This window comes from Pseudorca crassidens, chromosome 5 (genome assembly GCF_039906515.1).
Source record: "Pseudorca crassidens isolate mPseCra1 chromosome 5, mPseCra1.hap1, whole genome shotgun sequence".
In the NCBI taxonomy this organism is placed as follows: domain Eukaryota; kingdom Metazoa; phylum Chordata; class Mammalia; order Artiodactyla; family Delphinidae; genus Pseudorca; species Pseudorca crassidens.
The window spans coordinates 38,695,655-38,720,550 of NC_090300.1; the positions used below are offsets into that span (position 1 = coordinate 38,695,655).

The 24,896-nt window shown below is 39.4% G+C and overlaps 1 protein-coding gene across 6 annotated transcripts in view; it reads right to left on the reverse strand.

The window, feature by feature from the left end:
- The window catches only part of ACP3 (acid phosphatase 3), a 51,136-nt gene that overhangs the window by 23,066 nt on the left and 3,174 nt on the right, over positions 1-24,896 (reverse strand). For 2 of the 6 annotated variants that reach the window (XM_067737809.1, XM_067737812.1), the window contains exons 2-6: positions 8,937-9,032; positions 8,531-8,617; positions 7,950-8,102; positions 3,564-3,662; positions 849-941 (exon numbers count right to left, since the gene is read on the reverse strand). In XM_067737809.1, the coding sequence (XP_067593910.1) occupies positions 849-941; positions 3,564-3,662; positions 7,950-8,102; positions 8,531-8,617; positions 8,937-9,032 (528 nt within the window). The remainder of the gene's footprint in view (positions 1-848; positions 942-3,563; positions 3,663-7,949; positions 8,103-8,530; positions 8,618-8,936; positions 9,033-24,896) is intronic. The other 4 variants (XM_067737811.1, XM_067737814.1, XM_067737810.1 and 1 more) reach the window with 3 other exon arrangements.

Sequence of the window (24,896 nt, forward strand, 5' to 3'; positions counted from 1 at the left end):
TGACCTCAAAATCAGAGGTATATAGGAGTCTTGTGGCTGGTCAGAATTTTGCCCCAAGATTCAGTGAACTGGCTGGGAAAACAGGATTATAGAGTTTTCCTTTTGGCCAGCAGGTGGAGAATGGTGATTGAGAAAAACATCATGAAGCCCTGAAAAAATAGTAATTTATCTAACTAAAAAGCTTATTTCACATGCATTGTATAGCAAAAGAGAAATTCTTTCCTGATAAAGCAATTTTAATAGCCTGGCTTAAAGTTAGCTTGCTTATTTCTACATACAGAAATCAGGTAATTTTTTTTTCTTCTTCTTTCTGTACAACACTATTGCTATTTTCATTAAAGTCTATTTAATGAAGTGGAGCCCAGCGTTCCTGAGTGACTGAAAAATAAGTTAAGTGGTAAGGCACAGAAAAAGCAATTTTGCCTAAATTTTCTTTTTTTTTTAAGATTTTTTTTTGATGTGAACCAGTTTTAAAGTCTTTATTGAATTTCTTACAATATTACTTCTGTTTTATGTTTTGGTTTTTTGGCCATGAGTCATGTGGGATCTTACTTCTCCAACCAGGGATAAAACCCACACTTCCTGCATTGGAAGGCAAAGTCTTAACTACTGGACCACCAGGGAAGTCACTGCTTATAATTTTCTAAAGGGTGTATACGTAAATAAGAGAGAGAAGAAGTCAGAATTTTCAAGTTAATATAAAGAAGTCTTGACTTATGTTTCAATGTCAAAGGAAGTCTAAATAATACATCTGTATAAAAGCAAAAGAAAATGTATTCATCTGTTTCAAAATAGGCATAAATCATAAAATCAGATGGTAAGTTAATCTTTGATATTTTTTCTTTTACCTCACAAAATAAAGGGTCGTAGACTTTACTCCAAATTCCAAAAAGGTCCTGGTCATGGTATCCTGTAAATTTTGGCAAGATTTCTATAAAATCCTGAAACACACACAGAGGGAAAAAATTTTTACACCAGGGTTTCTCGACTTGGGCATTATTGATATTTGGGCTGGATAATTCTTTGCTGTGGGGCTGCCCTGTGCACTGTAGGATGCTCAGCAGCATCCCTGGCCTCTACCCACTAGATGCCACATCATCCCTAGTCCCTCAGTTGCAACAACCCAAAATGTCTCCAGACATTGACAAAGGGTCCCTGTGAGGCAAACTTGCCCCTATTGAGAACTGCTGTTCTTCACATGAAAGTGCACCAGTAATACTGGCTAAGTGCACCAAAGATTTTTACAAATGCTAATTGATCATTTCTTATTATTACATTAAAAATGTGGGCACCTGCTGGCTTACTGCCACATGTTCCTGGTTTGTCCTGGAATCAGACTGAAGTGCACTGCATCAAATTCATCTTGGAAGTAGGTGAAGTATAACTCACATGTAAATGAGTGGAAGGTGAGAAGGGAAAGCATGTCTCAGACCAAAGCACCCCAGGAAGACACAACAGAAACTGGGTCTGGTATCTGGCTATAAATGTGGGATTTGGATGGGATGCAAACATTTCTCTAGGTTCTGTATTATTTTTGGATTGTCATGGTAATGAGACCCATTGGTCAGCTGTCTGCATGATGAATTGGTAGCAATTTCTGGGAAGCCTTTGGAAGATACTGTTTGTCTGATGAATAAATTTTCTAGGAAAATATAATTTGCTAATATTAACCCAAATGGATTTCCATAAAATAAACAGAAATAATTATTAAAGAGCCCACAACCTCCCCCAACAAAACAGAACAAAACAAAACAAAAGCTCCATGGCCAGGTAATTTTATTGGGAAATTCTACCAAGCTTTGTGCTATTTTAACTGACCTGGAGCATAATAAAAGAAAGAAAACTTCCAAAAAATTTGTATAAGCATTGATACTGACAAAGACTGACCAGAAAAGAAAACTATTGTCCAAAGTTACTTTGAATATCAGTGTAAAAAGTCTAGGTAAAATATTAACAGATAATTCAATATCATACTAAAACAAGGGGGGCTTGAATCTAGACATGTAAAGATAGTTCAATAATAGTAAATCTATAAATATAATTAATCTTATTAATTGATCCAAGAGAAAAATAACTTGATTTTACTAAAAATGTTGAAAAGATCTTTAAAAAAATTAAACACCAATATTGACAAAAACACTTAAGAAAATAGGAAAGATAGCTAATTCCTTAACTTGATAAAAGTATGTCTATTTGGTCCAAAAGCCAGAATGCTTAATAGGGAAATACTTCTAAAATCAGGAGTAAGACAAGGATACCCACTACCAATATTATTATGTAATAATGGACTGTAAGTACTGGCCAGTACAAATAGGCAAAATAAATCAGAGGTATAAATATTGGAAAAGTAGACGTAAGCCATGATTTTTTTGCAGATCTTATAAGCCTGGAACAAACTTAACAAAAAATATAAAGACCTATATGAAGAAAACCTTAAAACAATCTTGACGATAAGAACAAATAGGAAAATGTATCATGTTCTTGGAAAGGAAGACTCAACAAATTTGCAACAAAGTTGCAAATTCTCCCTAAGTTAATTTATATATTTAATATAACCCCAACAGAAACACTGAAAAGTTAAATGAAAACATACCCATGAAAACTCAGAAAAAGTAGAGAATGAGGGAGAGAATATGTAATATGCTTTAAATATTAAAGCATATAAAATTTGTAATAATTATAACTGTGGTTTTGGCTAATAAAATGAAAGAATAATTAAAAAGAAAAAAATTCTAGAAATAGACCTTATACATATGGGAATTTTAATATGTAACAGCTCAAATTAGTGGGGAAAAGATGAACTACTCAATAAACAGTGATAGAGCAATTAGGTAATATTCTGGAAAAAACTTCAGCAGGATACATACCTCACACGTAACACCAGTATAAACTGTAAATGGGTCCAATATGTAAATGTAAAAATGAAGCTATAGTAGAATTATAAGAAAGCATTGCAGACTTCCTTTATAACCAAGGAGTGGCTAAGGCTTTTCTAAATATGACTACAAATATACAAACCATAGATGGCTATATCAGCACACTTACAACCATGTGGCAAAAACGCTGTAAACAAATCAATAGGCAAACAATAAAAAGAGGGCCATTTGTATCCCAGGAAAAAAAAAAGTTAAGAGAGAGAAAGCTCCTAAAACTTTATAAAAAGAAGAAAACCAATAACCCAAAAGAAAAATGGTGAAGGGATATGAACAGAATAGGAAATACAAATGGCTTTTAACTAGACGAAGATACCCAAAGCTCACTCATCGTAAGAGAAAAGTACTACAGCACAGTGTTCTATAATAATAATGATACTGATCTTTCTTGTCTCATTCCTGATTTTGGAGGGAATGCTTCTAGTGATACCATCTTTCACTTACAGATTGGCAAATATCCTCATAGTTGTCTACACACTGTTCGGAAGGCTGTGGAGAAACAGGCACTCTTATGTATTTCTGATGGGAGTAGAAATTGGTATAACCTGATTGAAGGGTAATTTGATAATATTCAAACTGTCCCAGAATTTCCACTATTTCTGCATACCACTAAATAACACATTTTTTAACCTTATAAGGATGCAGCCTCTTTTGGAATTCCTCTGATTTCAAAGTCTTCCTCTCAAGTTCTTGAAAACGAGAGCAGTTCCTGAAAGGCAGGTATAGCAACTGAGGAAAAAGAGAAATCGTAAATTTTGTATTAGTCAAAAGAACTAAAGAAGCTGCAGCCATTAGGTATAAAGTGACCTGAGTAAAAGATTCAAATGTGTTTTGAGCTGAATGGAATTCTAAAATTGAGGAAAAAGAGATCAATGATCGTCTGGTCTTAAATAGTAGGATATATACCCAGAACTCAAAATCTATCTTTTTCATTTCATGAACTTGCCTAAATAGAACTGTGCTATTGGTAAATATTCACACTTCCCGGTTTTTCCTGTGAAATGATAACAATTATCTTGCTTCCTTCCAGACCTCTTTCATTTCTAGCACTAGATGTACATCTATGTGCATGCGTGCACACACATACACACACACAAACACAAACACAAGTACAGAGAAGTGAATTAGAGGTTCCAGAAAGAATCTTAAGAGATCGATTCACTGAAATACGTTCTTGCAAAGTTGCAGACTGTTAAAATAAGGGAACATGATAAACACATAGAAAAATATATTTGAAAACCTATTATGAGGACAAAATAATCATCCAAAAATGAGTTTAAATTTGACAATCTTTTGTAGTTTTAATTATAATCTATAGGCTGGTGACTCCCAAGTTCATTTTGTTGCTCTTACTTTCCATCTGAGCTAGTCTTGTATTTTCAGCCTTTGGTGGATATCACCAGTTGGATGTTCTCTTCATCCTCAAATTTGACATGTACAAACCTGAACTCCACTTCTTCATTTTTAACAATTTCCTCTTTGTAATCTCTCTACTTTTGCCAATGACTAAATTTATCATCCTGCTTCATAGACTAATCACTTTTGCCTGTCTACTTTCAAAACACAGTTGACCTTGAACAATGCAGAGGTTATGGCGGTTAACCCACACACAGTTGAAAATCTGAGTGTAGCTTCACAGTCTGTATCCACTGTTCTGCATCTGGAGGAGTCGACCAACTGGGGATCATGTAGTACTGTAGTACGAATTTATTGAAAAAATTCACATATAAGTGGACCCGTGTAGTTGAAACCCTCGTTGATCAAGAGACAACTGTATATCCAAAATAGACCCCTTTTCTTTACTTTCATTGTCCCCTCCCAGTCCAGACCACCATAATCTGTGTTTCAACTACTGTAAGAGCTTCCTATGTGATCAATTTGCATCACAATTCATCCTCCACACAGCAACTACACTAATCCTTTGTATTTTATTTTTGTAAATGCTAGTATCAGTATTTTAAAACCATCAATCAGATCATGCCATTCTGTAGTTTATAACTTTCACTGGCTTTCCATTTTACTAGGAATAAAATCCAAACTCATGCCCTAGTGACCTTTTTGTCCTGCCTTCCTACTGCTGCCCCCTCACTCACTCCTCTCCAGCAACACTGGGGGCCTTCTTGCTGTCCCCTGAACACACAGGCTGGGGGTCTCTGTGTTCCCTGCCTGAGACACTCCCCCCACTCCAGCTCTTCTAGACATCCTGCCCAGCCACTATCACATTACCTTGTTTTATTGCCTTCAAGGAACTCACTGCCATTTGAAATTATTGTATTTATTTTCTTCTTTATCATCCTATCATTCCTATAAAATATAAACTCGAGGATATCCAGAGTCTTGTCTATCTTGTTCACTGCTGAGCTGTCAAAGCCTAGAACAGGGTCTGGCATATTAGTACCTACTCAAAAACCATTTTATTTTTGTAAGTTGCTTCCTTGTCACCTTCTTCTGTGTCGCCTTGTCTTACCTCGCCTTCCTTCCCCTGATGTCTTTACCATCTAATTTCAGGCCTTCACGTCCTCACTCCTGCATGACTTCAACAGTTGTTTTCAGAGAGCTCAGTATTTTCCCTCCAAGCCACTGTCAGACAAATGCCCCAAAGCACTGCTCATTGTGTGTGTGCACAGTACTGAGGGAGGTACACAGTTTTTCTATGTCCCCTGCTTTACATCTAAATTTCCCACCCTGGCTTTCACAATTTTCCACAGGAGAAATGACACTGTTGAGGGGAAAAGCACAGAACTATTAATTTAAAGGTCTAGGTTTTAATGAATTACTTAACCTTTCTAGACTTTCGTTTTCTCATCTCACATATTGAAAGAATCAGGCTGAAAATGTAATAATCACCTAACCGTCTGTCCAGAATTTTGCAGGTTACAAAGTCATTTCCTTTTCTTAACTGAGGTGGTTTTCACAAATCCCTGTGAAGAATTTAGGTGGGTACTGTTGTTCCCATTTTACAGAAAAGGAAACTGAGGTGCAGGGAAGTTACTCAAGGTCAAGTATCTGAAGTGGTAGGTGGCTCTCAGACTCAGGTTTTCCCAGCTCTAAATTCAGCCCTCCATCTACATCACGCTGCCTTTGTCTCAAGATTCCTTCTGGCTATTAAATTTGGGTTCTCTAACCTGTGCCCGACCACTTATTCAGTCTTATTTTCATTCTTTCTAAATATGAACTCTGAACATAGACGGACAAGCACTCTACCTTGACTCAAAGCTAAGCTTTTGGGCTGCGCTGCTTTCCTTTCCTACCCTCCTCCAAGATCTGGTTCAAGTTCTCACTCTGTCCATGAAGACTTGAATGACTGCCCTGTGGTAGCTCCGAGTATGTCTTATTCTCTGAGTTCCTCCAGCATGTGCAGCTTGTTCTTGAAAGCGTTGCCCTCCACTTGCATTGTATTCTACACACTTCACAAGTGTGAATATTTTTTCATCAAATGGATTATAAATTAGGGAAGAAAACTGGCCTCATATTTCTCTTCTATTTCTGTATAGCAGTTAGCAAAGTTCTAGGAATAACTTTGGTTGATTGATTGATTTTGTTAAATTTTCTAGTTGATGTTAGAGAGAATTGTTTTCATCTTAGTAGGTAGCAGGAAGCCACAGGTAGACAATCTTACTTGTTTCTTTCTCCCTCTTCCTCACTCTCCCTGTTTTTCTTCCTCTTCTAATAGCACCTGCATTCTCTTTACTATGTAATTTAATCATTATCTTTCAAGATTAAAGGTTAAACAGCTACCCTGGTCTATATTGGCTAAATTTGGTGCTTCCTTCCAGTCTTTGTAGAAAAGGCTGTGGTCAAAGTGAAATTTTTTCTTTTTGGAAGAAAATATTCACAAGCTCCTAAGAACACTGATAATCATAATGATTCCTTCTGATTCTTTGATGGAAAGAGGCATAAATAAATCATCCTATCTTTTCAGGAAACAGCAGAAAATTTGACTGGAGTAGATTTACCTAGAGTGAGGTTGACCGGGTTAAGCTCTTTCTACAAAGCAAGTGGGAAAAATTCTTAAGTCACCAGTTTTGGCAATTGTCAAATTTCTTGGTAACCCACCCCAGAGCTCTCTGAGCAACATTCTAGGTCTGGTAGTCATGCTAAGCCTCAGTCATAAAGAGAGGAGATGGTCATGTTATAATGTGACTGCAGGGGAATTAGGAAGGGTTCCTTGTCCCAAACTATTTCCTTCACACAGTCCTAAATTCCACATCTGGAAGATTAGTTAGACTTATTTATTACTATTTTAAAAAATAGCAATACCTCTGAAAAGATAAAAGAGTTCTTGGTCAGTCCCACCTAGTGTAAATAAATTTGAGAGTTTCTCTCAAACAACCTCATTTAGGCAACTTGGTTTATGGTACTTGTTCTCAGACTTGGCTGTCCACTAGAATCATCTAGGGAGATTTTTTTAAAATATTGATGCCTGGGTCCCACCTTCAGAGATTCTGATTTATTATGGCATGTGCCCGGGGCATCAGGATTTTAAAAAATTTCCAGGTGATTCTAACAGGCAGCTAACTTTGAGAACCACTAGTTTACACTAAAGGAAACTGCTCTGGAATGAGATCAGCCTGGTTCTAGTCTCAGTAGTGATGTTTATCAGCTGTGTGACTTTGGATCTATTTTGTTTGACTTCTCGAGCACTTTTTTCCCTGGCTGGAAAAGAAGGACAATAATATTGTCCATTCAAGATTGTTATGAAAGGTAAATATGATGACACATATAGCGTGTTGGGCACTAATTACATAATCAGATCTTTCTTTTTTACCCTGCCTAGGAATGGGGATTGCCAAAAGTTGAAAGACTAGCAAAACAAAGTGGATAATAAAGCTCTAAAGAGAAATTCTGTTCCTACTCCCTTCTGTTAGGACTTTCTATGTCCTTTGCACCTTTATTTAGGAAAAAATTAAGACTGCACAGCCCATGAAGTGTCCAGACTCCCAACTCCACAAGTCCTGAGCAGCCTGCCTTCCTTCTTCCAGAACCAATGAAATCCCCGTTTTCCATAATACTGACCCGATCTTCAGAAACCGGGACTGTGTGCACTGGGATGGGCTGCCAGGGTAGGCTGGGATTCCAGACGCTGATACCTTCTGGGGGAAATAGGGCTGCAAGGTTTGTCATAGCACTCATCAAAGCCCGGTCAATATCCGTGCTTCGAACAAAAACCTAGAGTGGGAAAATCAAAGGAGAATCCAATAGAGAGGAACTGCGGGGTTTTTTTTTCCTGTGGAGCTAATAGTGTATTTCAGAAAGGGCAGAACACCTACACCAAAATATTAGCAGACACTGTGGTAGCATCATGATCATAATACCTATTATGGAAGAGATAATATTATGAGCATGCCATGGTTGGTATGCCAACAGCTGAATTGACAAAAGAGACCAATCAAGTGGTGGCTACTTGCCAAGCCTAAGTATTTACTGTAGGTGTCCATGTTGAACTTACTTATATGCATACATTTTTTTTAAGAAGTACATTTGTAAACAAGACATCTGACTTTTATAAGTTCCTTGAGAAACAGGGAATTTTTACAAATACATTATGCTAAACTATTTCAAGGGGCAAGGTTCCCACTATTAGCTTCCCAACTTACCTGTTCATGTTTATAGGACTTGTTCAAGAATTTTTCATATCGTTTCCTTATATATTGTCCAAGTTCATAATGCTGCTCCATGCCCAGCTATGGGAACAAATAAAAGCAAAAATTAGTGAAAGTAAGTTCTGTGAAGCTATGTGTCGATCAAAACAGGCAATTCTATACAATTTTCCTACAGTTACTAGTCACTAGGGGTGACTTGATCATGATCAGAAATTGTTGAGGCTAAGCATTAGTGCTTCTCTTTCCACAATCAAAACACATTTTACACTTTTTAGATCCCAGGTAACTGTGCAAAACACTTTCCCAGATATGAGTAAAGTAGTTATATGGTTTCAATAATGTAACAATCCCACAGAGTTTCCCATGAGACTCATCAGTAACTTGGTGAAATCCAACCAACCTGAGTGAGTTGGCCAAATCCTTGTGGCCATGAGGATTCCTTAATGGGGTCGTTAGGAAAGGTTTCGATGGGACTTCGGTCTCCATGCCTAAAAACCTGAAAATAGATTGAGGTAGTAATGTTACAAACTTAACTTAGGTGTTTTGCCTCTGCTCATAATGATAGATTTTTCTTCTAAACCTCTGGTTCTCCACCTTGGCTATTCATTGGAATCACCTGGAGAGTTTAAAAAAAATTCTGAGGACTGGATCCCACCCCTTGTGATTCTAGTTTAATTAGTTTGGGATGCATCAGGGCATTAGGATTTTAAAGACCTCCCCAAGTAAATCTCAGGTTAAGAATTGCTGTTCTAAGTTCAGTAACACGTTCTAAAGGCTCATCATCTTGTTATTCACATTACATGAAACACAGGAAAACTGTTAGTGAACTGTTATTGTTTCAGGTAATGTGAATAACAAGATGATGAGCCATTAGGAGTCAGGCGACCCACACATGGAGACCGGTTTACACATCAGACAGGACAAGAAGGAACACAAAGCTTAGCAAGATCACTTTATTGTCGAAAAACTCTGATGAGAAGTATTCCTTCCTGAATTATGATTACAGTAATAATAGTGTTAACATTTTGACATATCATAATAGTGGCTTTAAAATGCTACATACAATTTGTGACCATCTTGAGCCAATGATTTATTAGTTTTTAGGAGGTTAGAGATAAAGGACTTGCCAGTGGAAGATTAAAAAATCTAATTTTCAACAATTTAAGATCCTACTGAATTTGTATGCATGTCATCATGCTTTTTTTTTAACACCTTTATTAGAGTATAATTGTTTTACAATGCTGTGTTAGTTTCTGCTTTATAACAAAGTGAATCAGCTATACATATACATATATCCCCATATCTCCTCACTCTTGCATTTCCCTCCCACCCTCCCTATCCCACCCCTCTCGGTGGTCACAAAGATCCTAGCTGATCTCCCTGTGCTATGCGGCTGCTTCCCACTAGCTTTCGGTTTTACATTTGGTAGTGTATATATGTCCATGCCACTCTCGCACTTGGTCCCAGCTTACCCTTCCCCCTCCCCATGTCCTCAAGTCCATTCTCTACATCTGCATCTTTATTCCTGTCCTGCCCATAGGTTCTTCAGAACCTTTTTTTCTTTAGATTCTATATGTGTTAGCATACGGTATTTGTTTTTCTCTTTCTGACTTACTTCACTCTGTATGACACCTCACTCAGTTTCGTTTCTTTTTATGGCTGAGTAATATTCCATTGTATATATGTGCCACATCTTCTTTATCCATTCATCTGTCGATGCATACTTAGGTAGCTTCCATGTCCTGGCTATTGTAAATAGAGCTGCAATGAACATTGTGGTACACGACTCTTTTTGAATTATGGTTTTCTCAGGGTATATGCCCAGTAGTAGGATTGCCGGGTCACATGGTAGTTCTATTTGTAGTTTTTTAAGGAGCCTCCATACTGTTCTCCACAGTAGCTGTATCAATTTACATTCCTACCAACAGTGAAAGAGGGTTCCCTTTTCTCCACACCCTCTCCAGCATTTATTGTTGGTAGTTTTTTTTTTTTTTTGCGGTATGCGGGCCTGTCGCTGTTGTGGCCTCTCCCGTTGCAGAGCACAGGCTCTGGACGCTCAGGCTCAGCGGCCATGGCTCACGGGTCCAACCACTCCATGGCATGTGGGATCTTCCCGGACCGGGGCACGAACCCGTGTCCCCTGCATCGGCAGGCGGACTCTCAACCACTGCGCCACCAGGGAAGACCTGTTGGTAGATTTTTTGATGATGGCCATTTCAGACTGGTGTGAGGTGATACCTCATTGTAGTTTTGATTTGCATTGCTCTAATGACTAGTGATGTTGAGCATCCTTTCATGATTTTTTGGCAATTTGTGTATCTTCTTTGGAGGAGTATCTGTTTAGGTCTTCTGCCCATTTTTGGATTGGGTTGTTTGTTCTTTTCATATTGAGCTGCATGAGCTGCTTGTAAATTTTGGAAATTAATCCTTTGTGAGTTGCTTCATTTGCAAATATTTTCTCCCATTCTGAGGCTTGTCTTTTCATCTTGTTTATGGTTTCCTTTGTTGTGCAAAAGCTTTTAAGTTTCATTAGGTCCCATATGTTTATTTTTGTTTTTCTTTCCATTTCTCTAGGATGTGGGTCAAAAAGGATCTTGCTGTGATTTATGTCATAGGGTGTTCTGCCTATGTTTTCCTCTTAAGAGTTTTAGCATGTCTGGCCTTACATTTAGGTCTTTAATCAATTTGAGTTTACCCCAGGAATGCAAGGATTCTTCAATATATGCAAATCAATCAACATGATAGACCATATTGACAAACTGAAGGAGAAAAACCATATGATCATCTCAATAGATGCAGAGAAAGCTTTTGGCTTGTCCTCACGGTGAGCCTCAGCCGCCCCCCCCACCTCTGCAGGAGACCCTCCAACACTAGCAGTTTCCTTTACACAAGTTGGAAAGATGACTACTCCCCAAATTACAGCTAAAACCATATGACAGCTTGCTCAATCATCTTCAGTCTCCATTGCCTACCAATATACATCAGAAATACATCTACACATGGAACAACTCCTACAGAACACCTACTGAAAGCTGGCAGAAGACCTCAGACCTTCCAAAAGGCAAGAAACTCCCCACATACCTGGGTAGGGCCAAAGAAAAAAGAATAAACAGAGACAAAAGAATAGGGATGGGACTTGCACAAGTGGGAGGGAGCTGCGAAGGAGGAAAGGTTTACACACTGCGAAGGCCCTTCACGGGCGGAGACTGCGGGTGGCGGAGGGGGGGAGTTTCAGAGCTGCGGAGTAGAGCACAGCAACAGGGGTGCGGAGGGAAAAGTAGAGAGATTCCCGCACAGAGGATCAGTGCCGACTGGCACTCACCAGCCCGAGAGGCTTGTCTGCTCACCAGCCGGGGCAGGCGGGGCTGGGAGCTGAGGCTTGGGCTTCAGTCGGAGCGCAAGGAGAGGACTGGCAGCGTGAACGCAGCCTGAAGGGGTTAGTGCACCACGGCTAGCTGGGAGGGAGTCCGGGGAAAAGTCTGGACGTACCGAAGAGGCAAGAGACTTTTTCTTCCCTCTTTGTTTCCTGGTGCGTGAGGAGAGGGGATTAAGAGCGCTGCTTAAAGGAGCTCCAGAGACGATTGCGAGCCGCGGCTAACAGTGTGGACCACAGAGACGTGCATGAGATGCTAAGGCTGCTGCTGCCGCCACCAAGAAGCCTGTGTGCGAGCACAGGTCACTCTCCACACCTCCCTTCCAGGGACCCTGTGCAGCCCGCCACGCCAGGGTCCCAGGATCCAGGGACAACCTCCCCGGGAGAACGCACTGCGTGCCTCAAGCTGGTGCAACGTCCCTCAGGCCTCTGCCGCCGGAGGCTCGCCCCGCATCCGCACCCCTCCCTCCCCCAGGCCTGAGTGAGCCAGAGCCCCCGAATCAGCGGCTCCTTTAACCCCATCCTGTCTGAGCGAAGAACAGACGCCCTCCGGCGACCTACACGCAGAGGCGGGACCAAATCCAAAGCTGAACCCCGGGAGCAGTGCGAACAAAGAAGAGAAAGGGAAATCTCTCCCAGCAGCCTCAGGAGCAGCAGATTAAAGCTCCACAATCAACTTGATGTACCCTGCATCTGTGGAATACCTGAATAGACAACGAATCACCCCAAATTGAGGAGGTGGACTTTGAGAGCAACATTTATTATTTTTTCCCCTTTTTGTGAGTATGTATATGCTTCTGTGTGAGATTTTGTCTGTATAGCTTTGCTTTCACCTTTTGTTCTAGGGTTCTATCCCTCCATTTTGTTTGTTTTTTTACTTTAAAAAAATTATTTTTCTTAATAAATATATTTTAATAACTTTATTTTATCTTACCTTATTTTATTTTACCCTCTTTCTTTCTTTCTACATTTTCTCCCTTTTATTCTGAACCATGTGGATGAAAGGCTCTTGGTGCTACAGCCAGGAGTGAGTGCTGTGCCTCTGAGGTGGGAGAGCCAACAGCAGGACACTAGTCGACAAGAAACCTCCCAGCTCCATATAATATCAAACGGCGTAAATCTCACAGAGATCTCCATCTCAACAACAACACCCAGCTTCACTCAACGACCAGCAAGCTACAGTGCTGGACACCCTATGCCAAACAACTAGCAAGACAGGAACACAACCCTACCCATTACCAGAGAGGCTGCCTAAAATCATAAGTCCACAGACACCCCAACACACACCAGCAGATGTGGACCTGCCCACCAGAAAGACAAGATGCAGCCTCATCCACCAGAACACACAGGCACTAGTCCCCTCCACCAGGAAGTCTACACAACCCACTGAACAAACTTTAGCCACTAGGCACAGACACAAAAAACAACGGGAACTACGAACCTGCAGCCTGCAAAAAGGAGACCCCAAACACAGTAAGATAAGCAAAATGAGAAGAAAGGAAAACACAGAGCAGATGAAGGAGCAAGATAAGAACCCACCAGACCTAACAACTGAAGAGGAAATAGGCAGTCTACCTGAAAAAGAATTCAGAATAATGATAGTAAAGATGATCCAAAATCTTGGAAGTAGAATAGAGAAAATGCAAGAAACATTTAACAAGGACCTAGAAGAACTAAAGGTGAAACAAGCAACGATGAACAACACAATAAATGAAATTAAAAATACTCTAGATGGGATCAATAGCAGAATAACTGAGGCAGAAGAACAGATAAGTGACCTGGAAGATAAAATAGTGGAAATAAGTACTGCAGAGCAGAATAAAGAAAAAAGAATGAAAAGAACTGAGGACAGTCTCAGAGAACTCTGGGACAATATTAAATGCACCAACATTTGAATTATAGGGGTTCCAGAGAGAGAAAAAGAAAGGGACTGAGAAAATATTTGAAGAGATTATAGTTGAAAACTTCCCTAATGTGGGAAAGGAAATAGTTAATCAAGTCCAGGAAGAACTGAGAGTCCCATACAAGATAAATCCAAGGAGAAACAGGCCAAGACACATATTAATCAAACTGTCAAAAATTAAATACAAGGAAAACATATTAAAAGATATTAAGACATACTAAAAGAGCAAGGGAAAAACAACAAATAACAGACAGGAGAATCCCCATAAGGTTAACAGCTCATCTTTCAGCAGAAACTCTGTAAACCAGAAGGCAGTGGCAGGACATATTTAAAGTGATGAAGGAGAAAAACCTACAAAGAAGATTACTCTACCCAGCAAGGATCTCATTCAGATTTGATGGAGAAATTAAAACCTTTACAGACAGGCAAAAGCTGAGAGAGTTCAGCACCACAAAACCAGCTTTACAACAAATGCTAAAGGAACTTCTCTAGGCAAGAAACACAAGAGAAGGAGAAGACCTACAATAACAAACCCAAAACAATTAAGAAAATGGGAATAGTAACATACATATTGATAATTACCTTAAATGTAAATGGATTAAATGCTCCCACCAAAAGACACAGACTGGCTGAATGGATACAAAAACAAGACCCATATATATGCTGTCTACAAGAGACACACTTCAGACCTAGAGACACATACAGACTGAAAGTGAGGGGATGGAAAAAGATATTCCATGCAAATGGAAACCAAAATAAAGCTGGAGTAACAATTCTCATATCAGACAAAATAGACTTTAAAATAAAGACTATTAGAAGAGACAAAGAAGGACACTACATAATGATCAAGGGATTGATACAAGAAGAAGATAAAACAATTGTAAATATTTAGGCACCCAACATAGAAGCACCTCAATACATAAGGCAAATACTAACAGCCATAAAAGGGGAAATCGACAGTAACACATTCATAGTAGGGGACTTTAACACCCCAGTTTCACCAATGGACAGATGATCCAAAATGACAATAAATAAGGAAACACAAGCCTTAAATGATACATTAAACAAAATGGACTTAATTGATATATATAGGACATTCCATCCAAAAAGAACAGAATACACATTTTTCTCAAGTATTCATGGAACATTCTCCAGGATAGATCATATCTTGGGTCACACATCAAGCCTTGGTAAATTTAAGAAAATCGAAATTGTATCAAGTATCTTTTCCGACCACAACACTATGAGACTAGATATCAATTACAGGAAAAGATCTGTAAAAAATACAAACACATGGAGGCTAAACAATACACTACTTAATAACGAAGTGGTCACTGAAGAAATCAAAGAGGAAATCAAAAAATACCTAGAAACAAATGCCAATGGAGACAAGATGACCCAAAACCTATGGGATGCAGCAAAAGCAGTTCTAAGAGGGAAGTTTATAGCAATACAATCTTACCTTAAGAAACAGGAAACATCTCGAATAAACAGCCTAAGCATGCACCTAAAGCAATTAGAGAAAGAAGAACAACAAAAAAAACCCCAAAGTTAGCAGAAGGAATGAAATCGTAAAGATCAGATCAGAAATAAATGAAAAAGAAACGAAGGAAACGATAGGAAAGATAAATAAAACTCAAAGCTGGTTCTTTGAGAAGATAAACAAAATTGATAAACCATTAGCCAGACTCATCAAGAAAAAAAGGGAGAAGACTCAAGTATATAGAATTAGAAATTAAAAAGGAGAAGTAAAACCTGACACTGCAGAAATACAAGAGATCATGTGAGATAACTACAAGCAACTCTATGCCAATAAGATGGACAACCTGGAAGAAATGGACAAATTCTTAGAAATGCACAACCCGCCAAAATTGGCTCACGAAGAAATAGAAAATATGAACAGACCAATCACAAGCACTGCAATTGAAACTGTGATTAAAAATCTTCCAACAAACAAAAGCCAAGGACCAGATGGCTTCACAGGCGAATTCTATCAAACATTTAGAGAAGAGCTAACACCTATCCTTCTCAAAAATCTTCCAAAATATAGAAGAGGGAGGAACACTACCAAACTCATTCTATGAGGCTACTATTACCCTGATAGCAAAACCAGACAAAGATGTCACAAAGAAAGAAAACTACAGGCCAATATCACTGATGAACATAGATGCAAAAATCCTCAACAAAATACTAGCAAACAGAATCCAACAGCACATTAAAAGGATCATACACCATGATCAAGTGTGATTTATTCCAGGAATGCAAGGATTCTTCAATATACGCAAATCAGTCAATGTGATACACCATATTAACAAATTGAAGGAGAAAAACCATATGGTCATCTCATAGATGCAGAGAAAGCTTTCGACAAAATTCAACACCCATTTATGATAAAAACCCTGCAGAAAGTAGGCATAGAGGGAAATTTCCTCAACATAATAAAGGCCATATATGACAAACCCACAGCCAACATCATCCTCAATGGTGAGAAACTGAAAGCACTTCCACTAAGATCAGGAAAAAGAGAAGGTTGCCCACTCTCACCACTCTTATTCAACATAGTTTTGGAAGTTTTAGCCACAGCAATCAGAGAAGAAAAGGAAATAAAAGGAGTCCAAATCAGAAAAGAATAAGTAAAGCTGTCACTGTTTGCAAATGACATGATACTATACATAGAGAATCCTAAAGATGCTACCAGAAAACTACTAGAGCTAATCAATGATTTTGGTAAAGTAGCAGGATACAAAATTAATGCACAGAAATCTCTTGCATTCCTATACACTAATGATGAAAAATTTGAAAGAAAATTTAAGGAGACACTCCCGTTTACCATTGCAACAAAAAGAATAAAATACCTAGGAATAAACCTACCTAAGGAGACAAAAGACCTTTATGCAGAAAACTATAAGACACTGGTGAACGAAATTAAAGATGTTACAAACAGGTGGAGGGATATACCATGTTCTTGCTTTGGAAGAATCAACAATGTGAAAATGGTTATACTACCCAAAGCAATCTACAGATTCAGTGCAATCCCTGTCAAACTACCAATGGCATTTTTCAGAGAACTAGAACAAAATATTTCACAATTTGTATGGAAACACAAAAGACCCCGAGTGGCCAAAGCAATCTTGCAAAAGAAAAACAGAGCTGGAGCAATCAGAGTCCTGGACATCAGACTATCCTACAAAGCTACAGTAATCAAGACAGTATGGTACTGGCACAAAAAGATAAATATAGATCAATGGAACAGGATAGAAAGCCCAGAGATAAACCCATGTCCATATGATCACCTTATTTTTGATAAAGGAGGCAAGGATCTACAATGGAGAAAGGCAGTCTCTTCAATAATTGGTGCTGGGAAAACTGGACAGCTACATGTAAAAGAATGAAATTAGAACACTCCCTAATACCATACACAATAAACATTGTACTTTTTTGATTGCTCATTTAATCTTTGGGAAGAGTCGTCTATACTTTTGCAACCTTGGTTTTTTGATTCTACTATGCTTTCTGAATAGAATACCAAAGCAAACACAAAGCTATTTTATAAGCAAAAGGTAAGGAAAGAAAAAATAAATACAAGATGATGTCTGCACTGATGTCAGCAAAAATTTTTAATACAGCGGAGGGCTGCATAACACCTTGGATTTTCTGAAATTTCCTGCACTTGTCACTCTTATTACCTGGCTAAATTTCTCCATTGGAAAGAAAGCCAATAGGCTGCTCTTTTTAAATCCTGTTAAATAGTTCAGCAGACACAGAAGTGTCCTTAGAACCATCTCAGACTTCAGTCATCTTTGAGATGGGATTCCAGGAAAATGAGGGAGGCTTCTAAAACCTGGATGATGTCTCTGGTGTCTGAATAAAACTTATCTTTTGTCCCCCTGAACTGGTGAGAAATTGAAATCTCAGTAGAACAGGCTATGGCAAACAGAGGGACAATGGTGTGGTGAATCTTAAGAAACTATTTTGGTCAGGTAAGGAATTATTGTTATAAATAGTCACCTCATGGCTGGAAGAAAGGCTGCATACTCTCTGATGAGCACATACAGTTACTAGTCACTAGGGGTGACTTGATCAGGAATTGTCGAGGCTAATCATTAGTGCTTCTGTTTCTACAATCAAAACACTTTTTGGATCCCAGATCTGAGTAACTAAAGTTATTATATGGTTTCATTGAATTATAAAGCCCACATTATTTAGTTTCCAGGGTTTCTCAGCCTCAGCACTGTTGACATTTTGGCTGTGGGGGCTGTCCTGTGCATTGTAGGATGTTTAGCAGTATCCAAGGCCTTTGCCCCATAGATGCCAGTAGAATTCCGCAGTTGTGACAATCGAAAAGTCTCCAGACATTGCCAAATGTCCCCTAGGGGGCAAAACCACCCCTAGTTGAGAGCCACTGAGTTAGCCAAAGAGAAGTTGAATGAGAGACATTGTAGTAAAATAATTTACAACACTTCCTACCAGCCTATAACCACTATAACCCCTCAATACTTTTTGAAGGCTTGCTTTGTCCTAGAAGCTGTGCTAAGTGTTTCTCATACATTTAATCCTCTTATCAATTATACAAAGCAGTTAGTATCATTATCTTCATTTCACAAGCCAGGAAACTGACTTAAGTGACCTGCCCAAGGTCACACAGTATATAAGTGGTAGAGCAGAGGTGAAAACACAAGCTGTGTGAATCCGACACCATCTTCTGAACCCATGCAGAGGCTCGCTTCTCTCTGCTCAAACATACCCCTCAGTGTCCCACCAGTGGACGATCTGGAATCTGGGGCTTTTTTATGAACTAAGATTGGAAGCTGTGTGTGTGTGTGTGTGTGTGTGTGTGTGTGTGTGTGTGGCGGGGGGAGGGTTATGTTGCATCAGAGGAAACCAAAACCTTGATGTAAGAAGCATCCCCAAATATTATTTAAAAGATAAAACTGAGGTTATGCAACTAAATGACAGCATGGCCTGGGGAGAAAAACAAGTGCCGTCCCCTTAGAGGAATGTTTTAAAGAGCAGAGCTGGAACAAAACCATGGAACATGGGCAAGTTTTCCTGCTCTGTTTTTACAGGTCATTTCCATAGGTTTTCATGGTTTCTGAGGTAGTGGCTCAAACATGCTATGAACTCTATGGAAGGGGTGTTCCACAGAAACACTTAATAAACCATCTCCCACATCCAGTGCTAGAAATCAAAATGTGTGTGTGTGCTCACACACCTGTGCCTTCAAGCACACATAGGTAGTATTCTTGAGCTTCTGAAATATCTCCAGTTTACCTGGAGCCTTTGGACTATGGCCAGGCATTTTTTTAAGTCTGTGCAGGGCAATCTTCTTAACTGCTTTCCTGCCATATTTATAACCTCTGTTCTCAGTCCAGCAATCACACTCCAACAAATCCTTTAGAAATCTAAGACTATATTATTAGCAGTAAGACTATTTGCAGTACTGGTGGTAATTGCAAAAGGAAGACATCCAAAATAATAACAACCCCTTATGTTTGTGCTACCCTTCATGGTTTTGTACAACCTGCCATCTCTTTTAATTCTTACAACTCTGTGAGGACAGGTCAGCACTATTGCTGCACTGAAAAAATAAGGAAACGGAGGCTCAGAGAGATAGAGTTAGCCGTGCAGATCTCCTACTTCCCATGAATGCTAGCCCATTGTTTTCCCCACCACATCACATTCACTTCACCCTTTTAAATCACAGGTAACTTTTTAGAAAGAACCACGGTTTGGTACCCATGTGACTGATCCTGCTCCCTCGAGCTTGCTAACCAGCTTTGGTGCACTGTGTAGGATGTGGAGACCCTGATGACTGCAGGACATGATGTCCAGTCCCCCTTCCCTGGCAGCAGTCACGTGCTCTTTTAAAAATGTTAATCAGTATAGTCTCTTGATTGCTTAGAACTCTCTAATGTTCTCTCATTCTTTTACATTTTTCTTTTGCAGAAAATTAGAAAGATATAAAAAAATAGAGATTTTTATAATGAGCCCCTATGAATTCACCATTTGCTCCAACAATGATCAACTCATGTGTGGCCAGTCTTGTTTAATTTATTCCCTCTCACTGTCAGATATTATATCATTTCCCATTACTCTTTGCATAAAATCCAAAGTCCTTACAGTGGCTCACTAGACCCTACCTAATATAGCCCTGCCCAACCACCATGTTCTCCCCTTACATTCTTGCTAAGCACACTTAGCCAAAGGACCCTCTGCTGTTCTATCCAATACATTGTGTTCCAGCCTCAGAGCCTTCATGTTCCATATGCCTGGGATGTCCTTCTTCTGCATCTCCTGGCACTTTCACTCGGTCACTGAATTCAGGTCTGTCCTGAAAAGGCAACCTCTGCAGAGAGGTGTCTCTTGACCACCCAGTATCAAGTAATGCCTGCTCCATCTCTTTCTCATCACATGGTTTCATTTTTTTTCCTTGATATTTTCTTTTTTTTTTTTTAATTGTGTGTGTGCATGTGTTTTTAAGTATCTGGCTTCCTCTCCCCATAAACTTTTTTTTTTTTTTTTTTTTTTTTTTTTTTTTTTTTTGCGGTACGCGGGCCTCTCACTGTTGTGGCCTCTCCCATTGCGGAGCACAGGCTCCGGACGCGCAGGCTCAGCGGCCATGGCTCACGGGCCCAGCCTCTCTGCGGCATGTGGGATCTTCCCAGACCGGGGCACTAACCCGTGTCCCCTGCATCGGCAGGCAGACTCTCAACCACTGCGCCACCAGGGAAGCCCCCCATAAACTTCTTGAAAGCAGAATCTTTGCCATCATGGACACCGCTTTATCCCCAAAACAGTGTCAGACACACAGTAAGTACACACACAATGTGCTTTGTTTTAATGAATGAATCAATCTTGGGTTGGGTCCAGCTACCTCTAGGTACATAATGGCTTTCTTTCCAATCTTCTCATTTCAGAAGGGCTTTGAGTTTTCATCCCTACTTATCATCAAGGTGTGCTGTGTGTGCTCCTTTTTTCCTCCTTTATTTCACTCTCTTATCTTTCCCTTTATCCCCTGCATTTGTGACTTTGCTTCTAGAACAATGAGTCTGCTTCTAGATTAGATGGGAGTCCAATAAACCATCATGGTGTCCTTCCAGGTTTGGAATTCAATACACATCACTCAACTTTGGGATGATTCTGGAAATTCTAAAAGGGACCTTCGCTCATGGCATTAAACTCCACTCCTTATTTTGTTAGGTATGCTCATGAAAAATCTCTTGATGCACAAACCTTGCCATGAATTAAAGTTTATTTTATTTTCTTCTTTTAGGAACTGAGAAATAACTCTGTTAGTAAAGAGAATTAAAAAGTGAAAGAGTTGGGTAGAAATGAATGAGTCAAGTAAATGAATGCCACTTCAGAGGTAAGAAGGGAAGCTGACTAGCTGTGAAAGGACTCAGGGTAGGAATATGCCCTGCACTCACCATGAGGAAGATCGAAAGGCCTGGCACGCTAATGAGAGGTATCCAGGGCATAGGAGAATACAGAGGCCTGCAGGAGAGGGGAGGGATGAAACTATGTGTTATATTGAGTGGAACTGCATGACATCTCAGAAAAGCTCTGGGCTTGAGTCGGTTAGACCTGAGACCAACACCTTGCCAGATGATCCTGGGAAAATGATTTAACTTAAACTTTTGCATGTCTCGACTTCCCTCACTGTAAAATGAGAAAATCATTATCTCCTATGCAGGAGGATCACGAGAATTAAATGTGTAATATATGCAAAGCCATCATCATAGTACTGAACACATAGGATGCACTCAGTACATGAGATTTGTTATTATGTGTGTTACTATTATTATTATTTTTTTTATTTTTTGGCAATATGCAGACCTCTCACTGTTGTGGCCTCTCCCGTTGTGGAGCACAGGCTCCGGATGCGCAGGCTCAGCGGCCATGGCTCATGGGCCCAGCCGCTCCGTGGCACGTGGGATCCTCCCGGACCAGGGCACGAACCCGTATACCCTGCATCGGCAGGCGGACTCTCAACAACTGTGCCACCAGGGAAGCCCCTGTTACTATAATTTTGGTTGTTGTTATTATAAATATTATTCAGGCCTTAACTTAGATACTTGCTGTATTCCTTTCCTGCTGCCAAAAATGGGCAGCATATTAGGGCAAATAAGAACTACCCGTTGAGCAAAGGGAAATATTTCTCCTTCAGGAAATATTTCTATTAATTTCTAATCATCTCTCCCCCAGTTTTATTTCCCTGACTGAAAAGAAAAACTAATTCTTCCTTTGGATTTAGGGAGCTTTGAAAGCTTTCAAGAGCCCATGGTGGCAAGCTCGCTGACTGAAATGACATGAGCCCAATATAATGTCCCTGATCAGTTCACCACATTGAAAATTTGCAAAATGCATTGGCATAAAAGTGGGAGAGGCCTGTGAATGTAAACTGAAGTGACCTTCTACTTGTCCCAGTAGAAACCCTCAGTGCACAGTGGTCTGTCCAGCAAATGTCTCTGAAAGACCTGTAGGTCCCCATGGATGGCTTCACTGCTCTTTGGCCCTGGCGATTAGGGAGCCACAATGCAGGGAAGAGAGATGGAAGGGCTGTTTGTGAGCTGAGGGAAGAACCCTGGTTTTTGTTTTCCAGGGAAGAGTTTTATCTGGTACGGCTTCTATAAGCCAGTCCAGAAGTTGGAGATGTGCCACCAGAGAGTTACAGCACCAAGTATACCACAGCTCCTTTCCATTACTGTTATGTAATAACAAGACAATGTCACATGCCTTACTGTGTCATTAGGAGGATTCAAAATACAAAATACAAAGAGCCTGGCATCTAGTGGATGCTTACAGTATGGTAGCTGTAACTGTAATTCTTATTTTAATAGAAGTGAAAAAAAGGTTTATAGGACTTGAGAAGTTTCTGTCTGTGTTCAAAGGTACTGTTCAAACAACAATGAAGATGAAGACAAATAAAAGGGCAATCAATAATCTATTCTAGACAAAAGTTAAGAAGGACCAGTAAATCAACCAATTAGTAAGTCAAACAATGGTTGAAATGAATAAAATCTGTTTAACTTCTTGTCACATTTTAAATATATACATATTTTTCCAGATTTTATTGTGCCAGGGGCCCAAAGCTGGGAAGAAAACTCATCAATTTTAAATGAAAAAAGACATGAAAATACTTCATCCTTTGAGAATAAAAAGAATGAATAGAAAAAATTGACATTTTAATTAACTGGTTATGTGAACATTATAAACAACACACGAGATAATTGTGTGACTGTATATAGTCAACACAACACAATGGTTACAATGTTTTAGGCATTTACCATATAGGCTTCTAAGTACTTTTGTGTATTAAATCAGTTAAGCCTCACAATAACTCCATGAAGCACTATTATCCCCATTTTACTGATGAGGAAACTGAGACACAGGTAGGTTAAGTTACTCATCCAAAGTCACACAGCTTGGAAAAGGTTGAGCTGGCATTCAAACCCTGGTGGTCTGATTCATGAACCTGTACTTTAACCACTGTGCTGTATGGTGTTGTGTAATACATAATATTATAAATTTCTTTGGTATTTATAGCCCTTATTTCATTTCTTCTTCTTTTATTTATTTATTTATTTTTGGTGGTGCCACGTACCTTGCAGGATCTTAGTTCCTCAACCAGGGATTGAACCCTAGGGCCCCAGCAGAGAAAGTACTGAGTACCAACCACTGGACCCCCAGGGAATTCCCTCTCATATTTCTTTTTAAGAAGTTCAAATGTTAAATGCCTTTCATGTACCCTATCTCATGGCTTCATCATTTTTCCAACAGAAAACAGGGTTATTTTGACTTCTTTCTCTTCCTTAATATCCACAGTCAACCCACAGGGATTCTTCTGCCCTCACAATTTTTAAAAGAAACTCTTTTTTTCTTTTCCAATACTACTGCTTTCTGATCCAACTCAGGTCTTCACTGTGCTTTTCCTGACCTGTGGTAGTATCCCCTCTCTATTCTCCCCTCCAGCTTCTCCCCTCCTCAAGCCGTACTTACATACAGATGTGTGTCTCCCCCAAGACAAAATACATTAGAATTCACAAGTGGGGGAGACTTGAGTACAAACAAGGTAAGCTGTTAGCCTGTGGTTCTAGAGGACATGATAACTATCTAATACCTTAAGTTTTCTTTGCTGAAAAATAATGAAGGATCAACTAGAACCTTAAGGACATTAAGTAAAATAAGCCAGTCACAAAAAGACAAGTACTGTATGATTCCACTTACACAAGGTATGTGAAGTAGTCAAATTCATAGAGTCAGGAAGTAGAATGGTGCTTGTGGGGGCTGAGGGGGAGGAGGCTGGGGAATTGCTGTTTAATAGATATGAAGTTTCAGTTTTGCAAGATGAAGGGAATTCTGGAGATGGATAGTTTTAATGGTAGCACAACAATGTGAATACACCTAATGCAATTGAACTGTACACTTAAAATGGTTAAAATGGAAAATTTTATGTCCTGAATATTTTACCACCATTTAAAAAATGTATAATTAAGTCTCACCTAGATTTTATCCAAAAAGTTGGAAAGTTTCTGTTTTAGACAGGTGACTAACAGCAGCACCTTACATTTGTATCATGGTTCACACTTACATATGTATATCATGCCATTTGAACCTAAAGACAACTTTGTGAAATAGAAATTATAGTTATGATCATTATCCCCAACTTTAAGTTTAGGAAATTTGAGGCTCAGATGGATTAAATGACCTGTTCTCAATCCTATACCTGGTAAATGATGCTAGAACTTGAATTAATGAAAGTTCGGTATTTTCCTAGGTATGGCTTTGAACTTTTATTTTAACACATAGCATTAGAAAATTGGTAACAGTATTAGACTGCCAGCCTGAGCAGTAAATTGTCATTCTGTTGCTTTCCTTGGAGGATTGAGGAGAAACCCAGAAGGTCTGCCATCCCTGAAAGTGTGTGGTGGCCAGAACAATTTGAGTTTACCTAACCACAGTATGGAAGTTACCCATCCCAGTATAGAGATGATGTGCTGAAGATTTGGAGGCTATTTGCATCAAGGATATTCTATTACTTGAGCAGAAATTTTGCATGGTTAACCACGAAGAATGAGACTTTG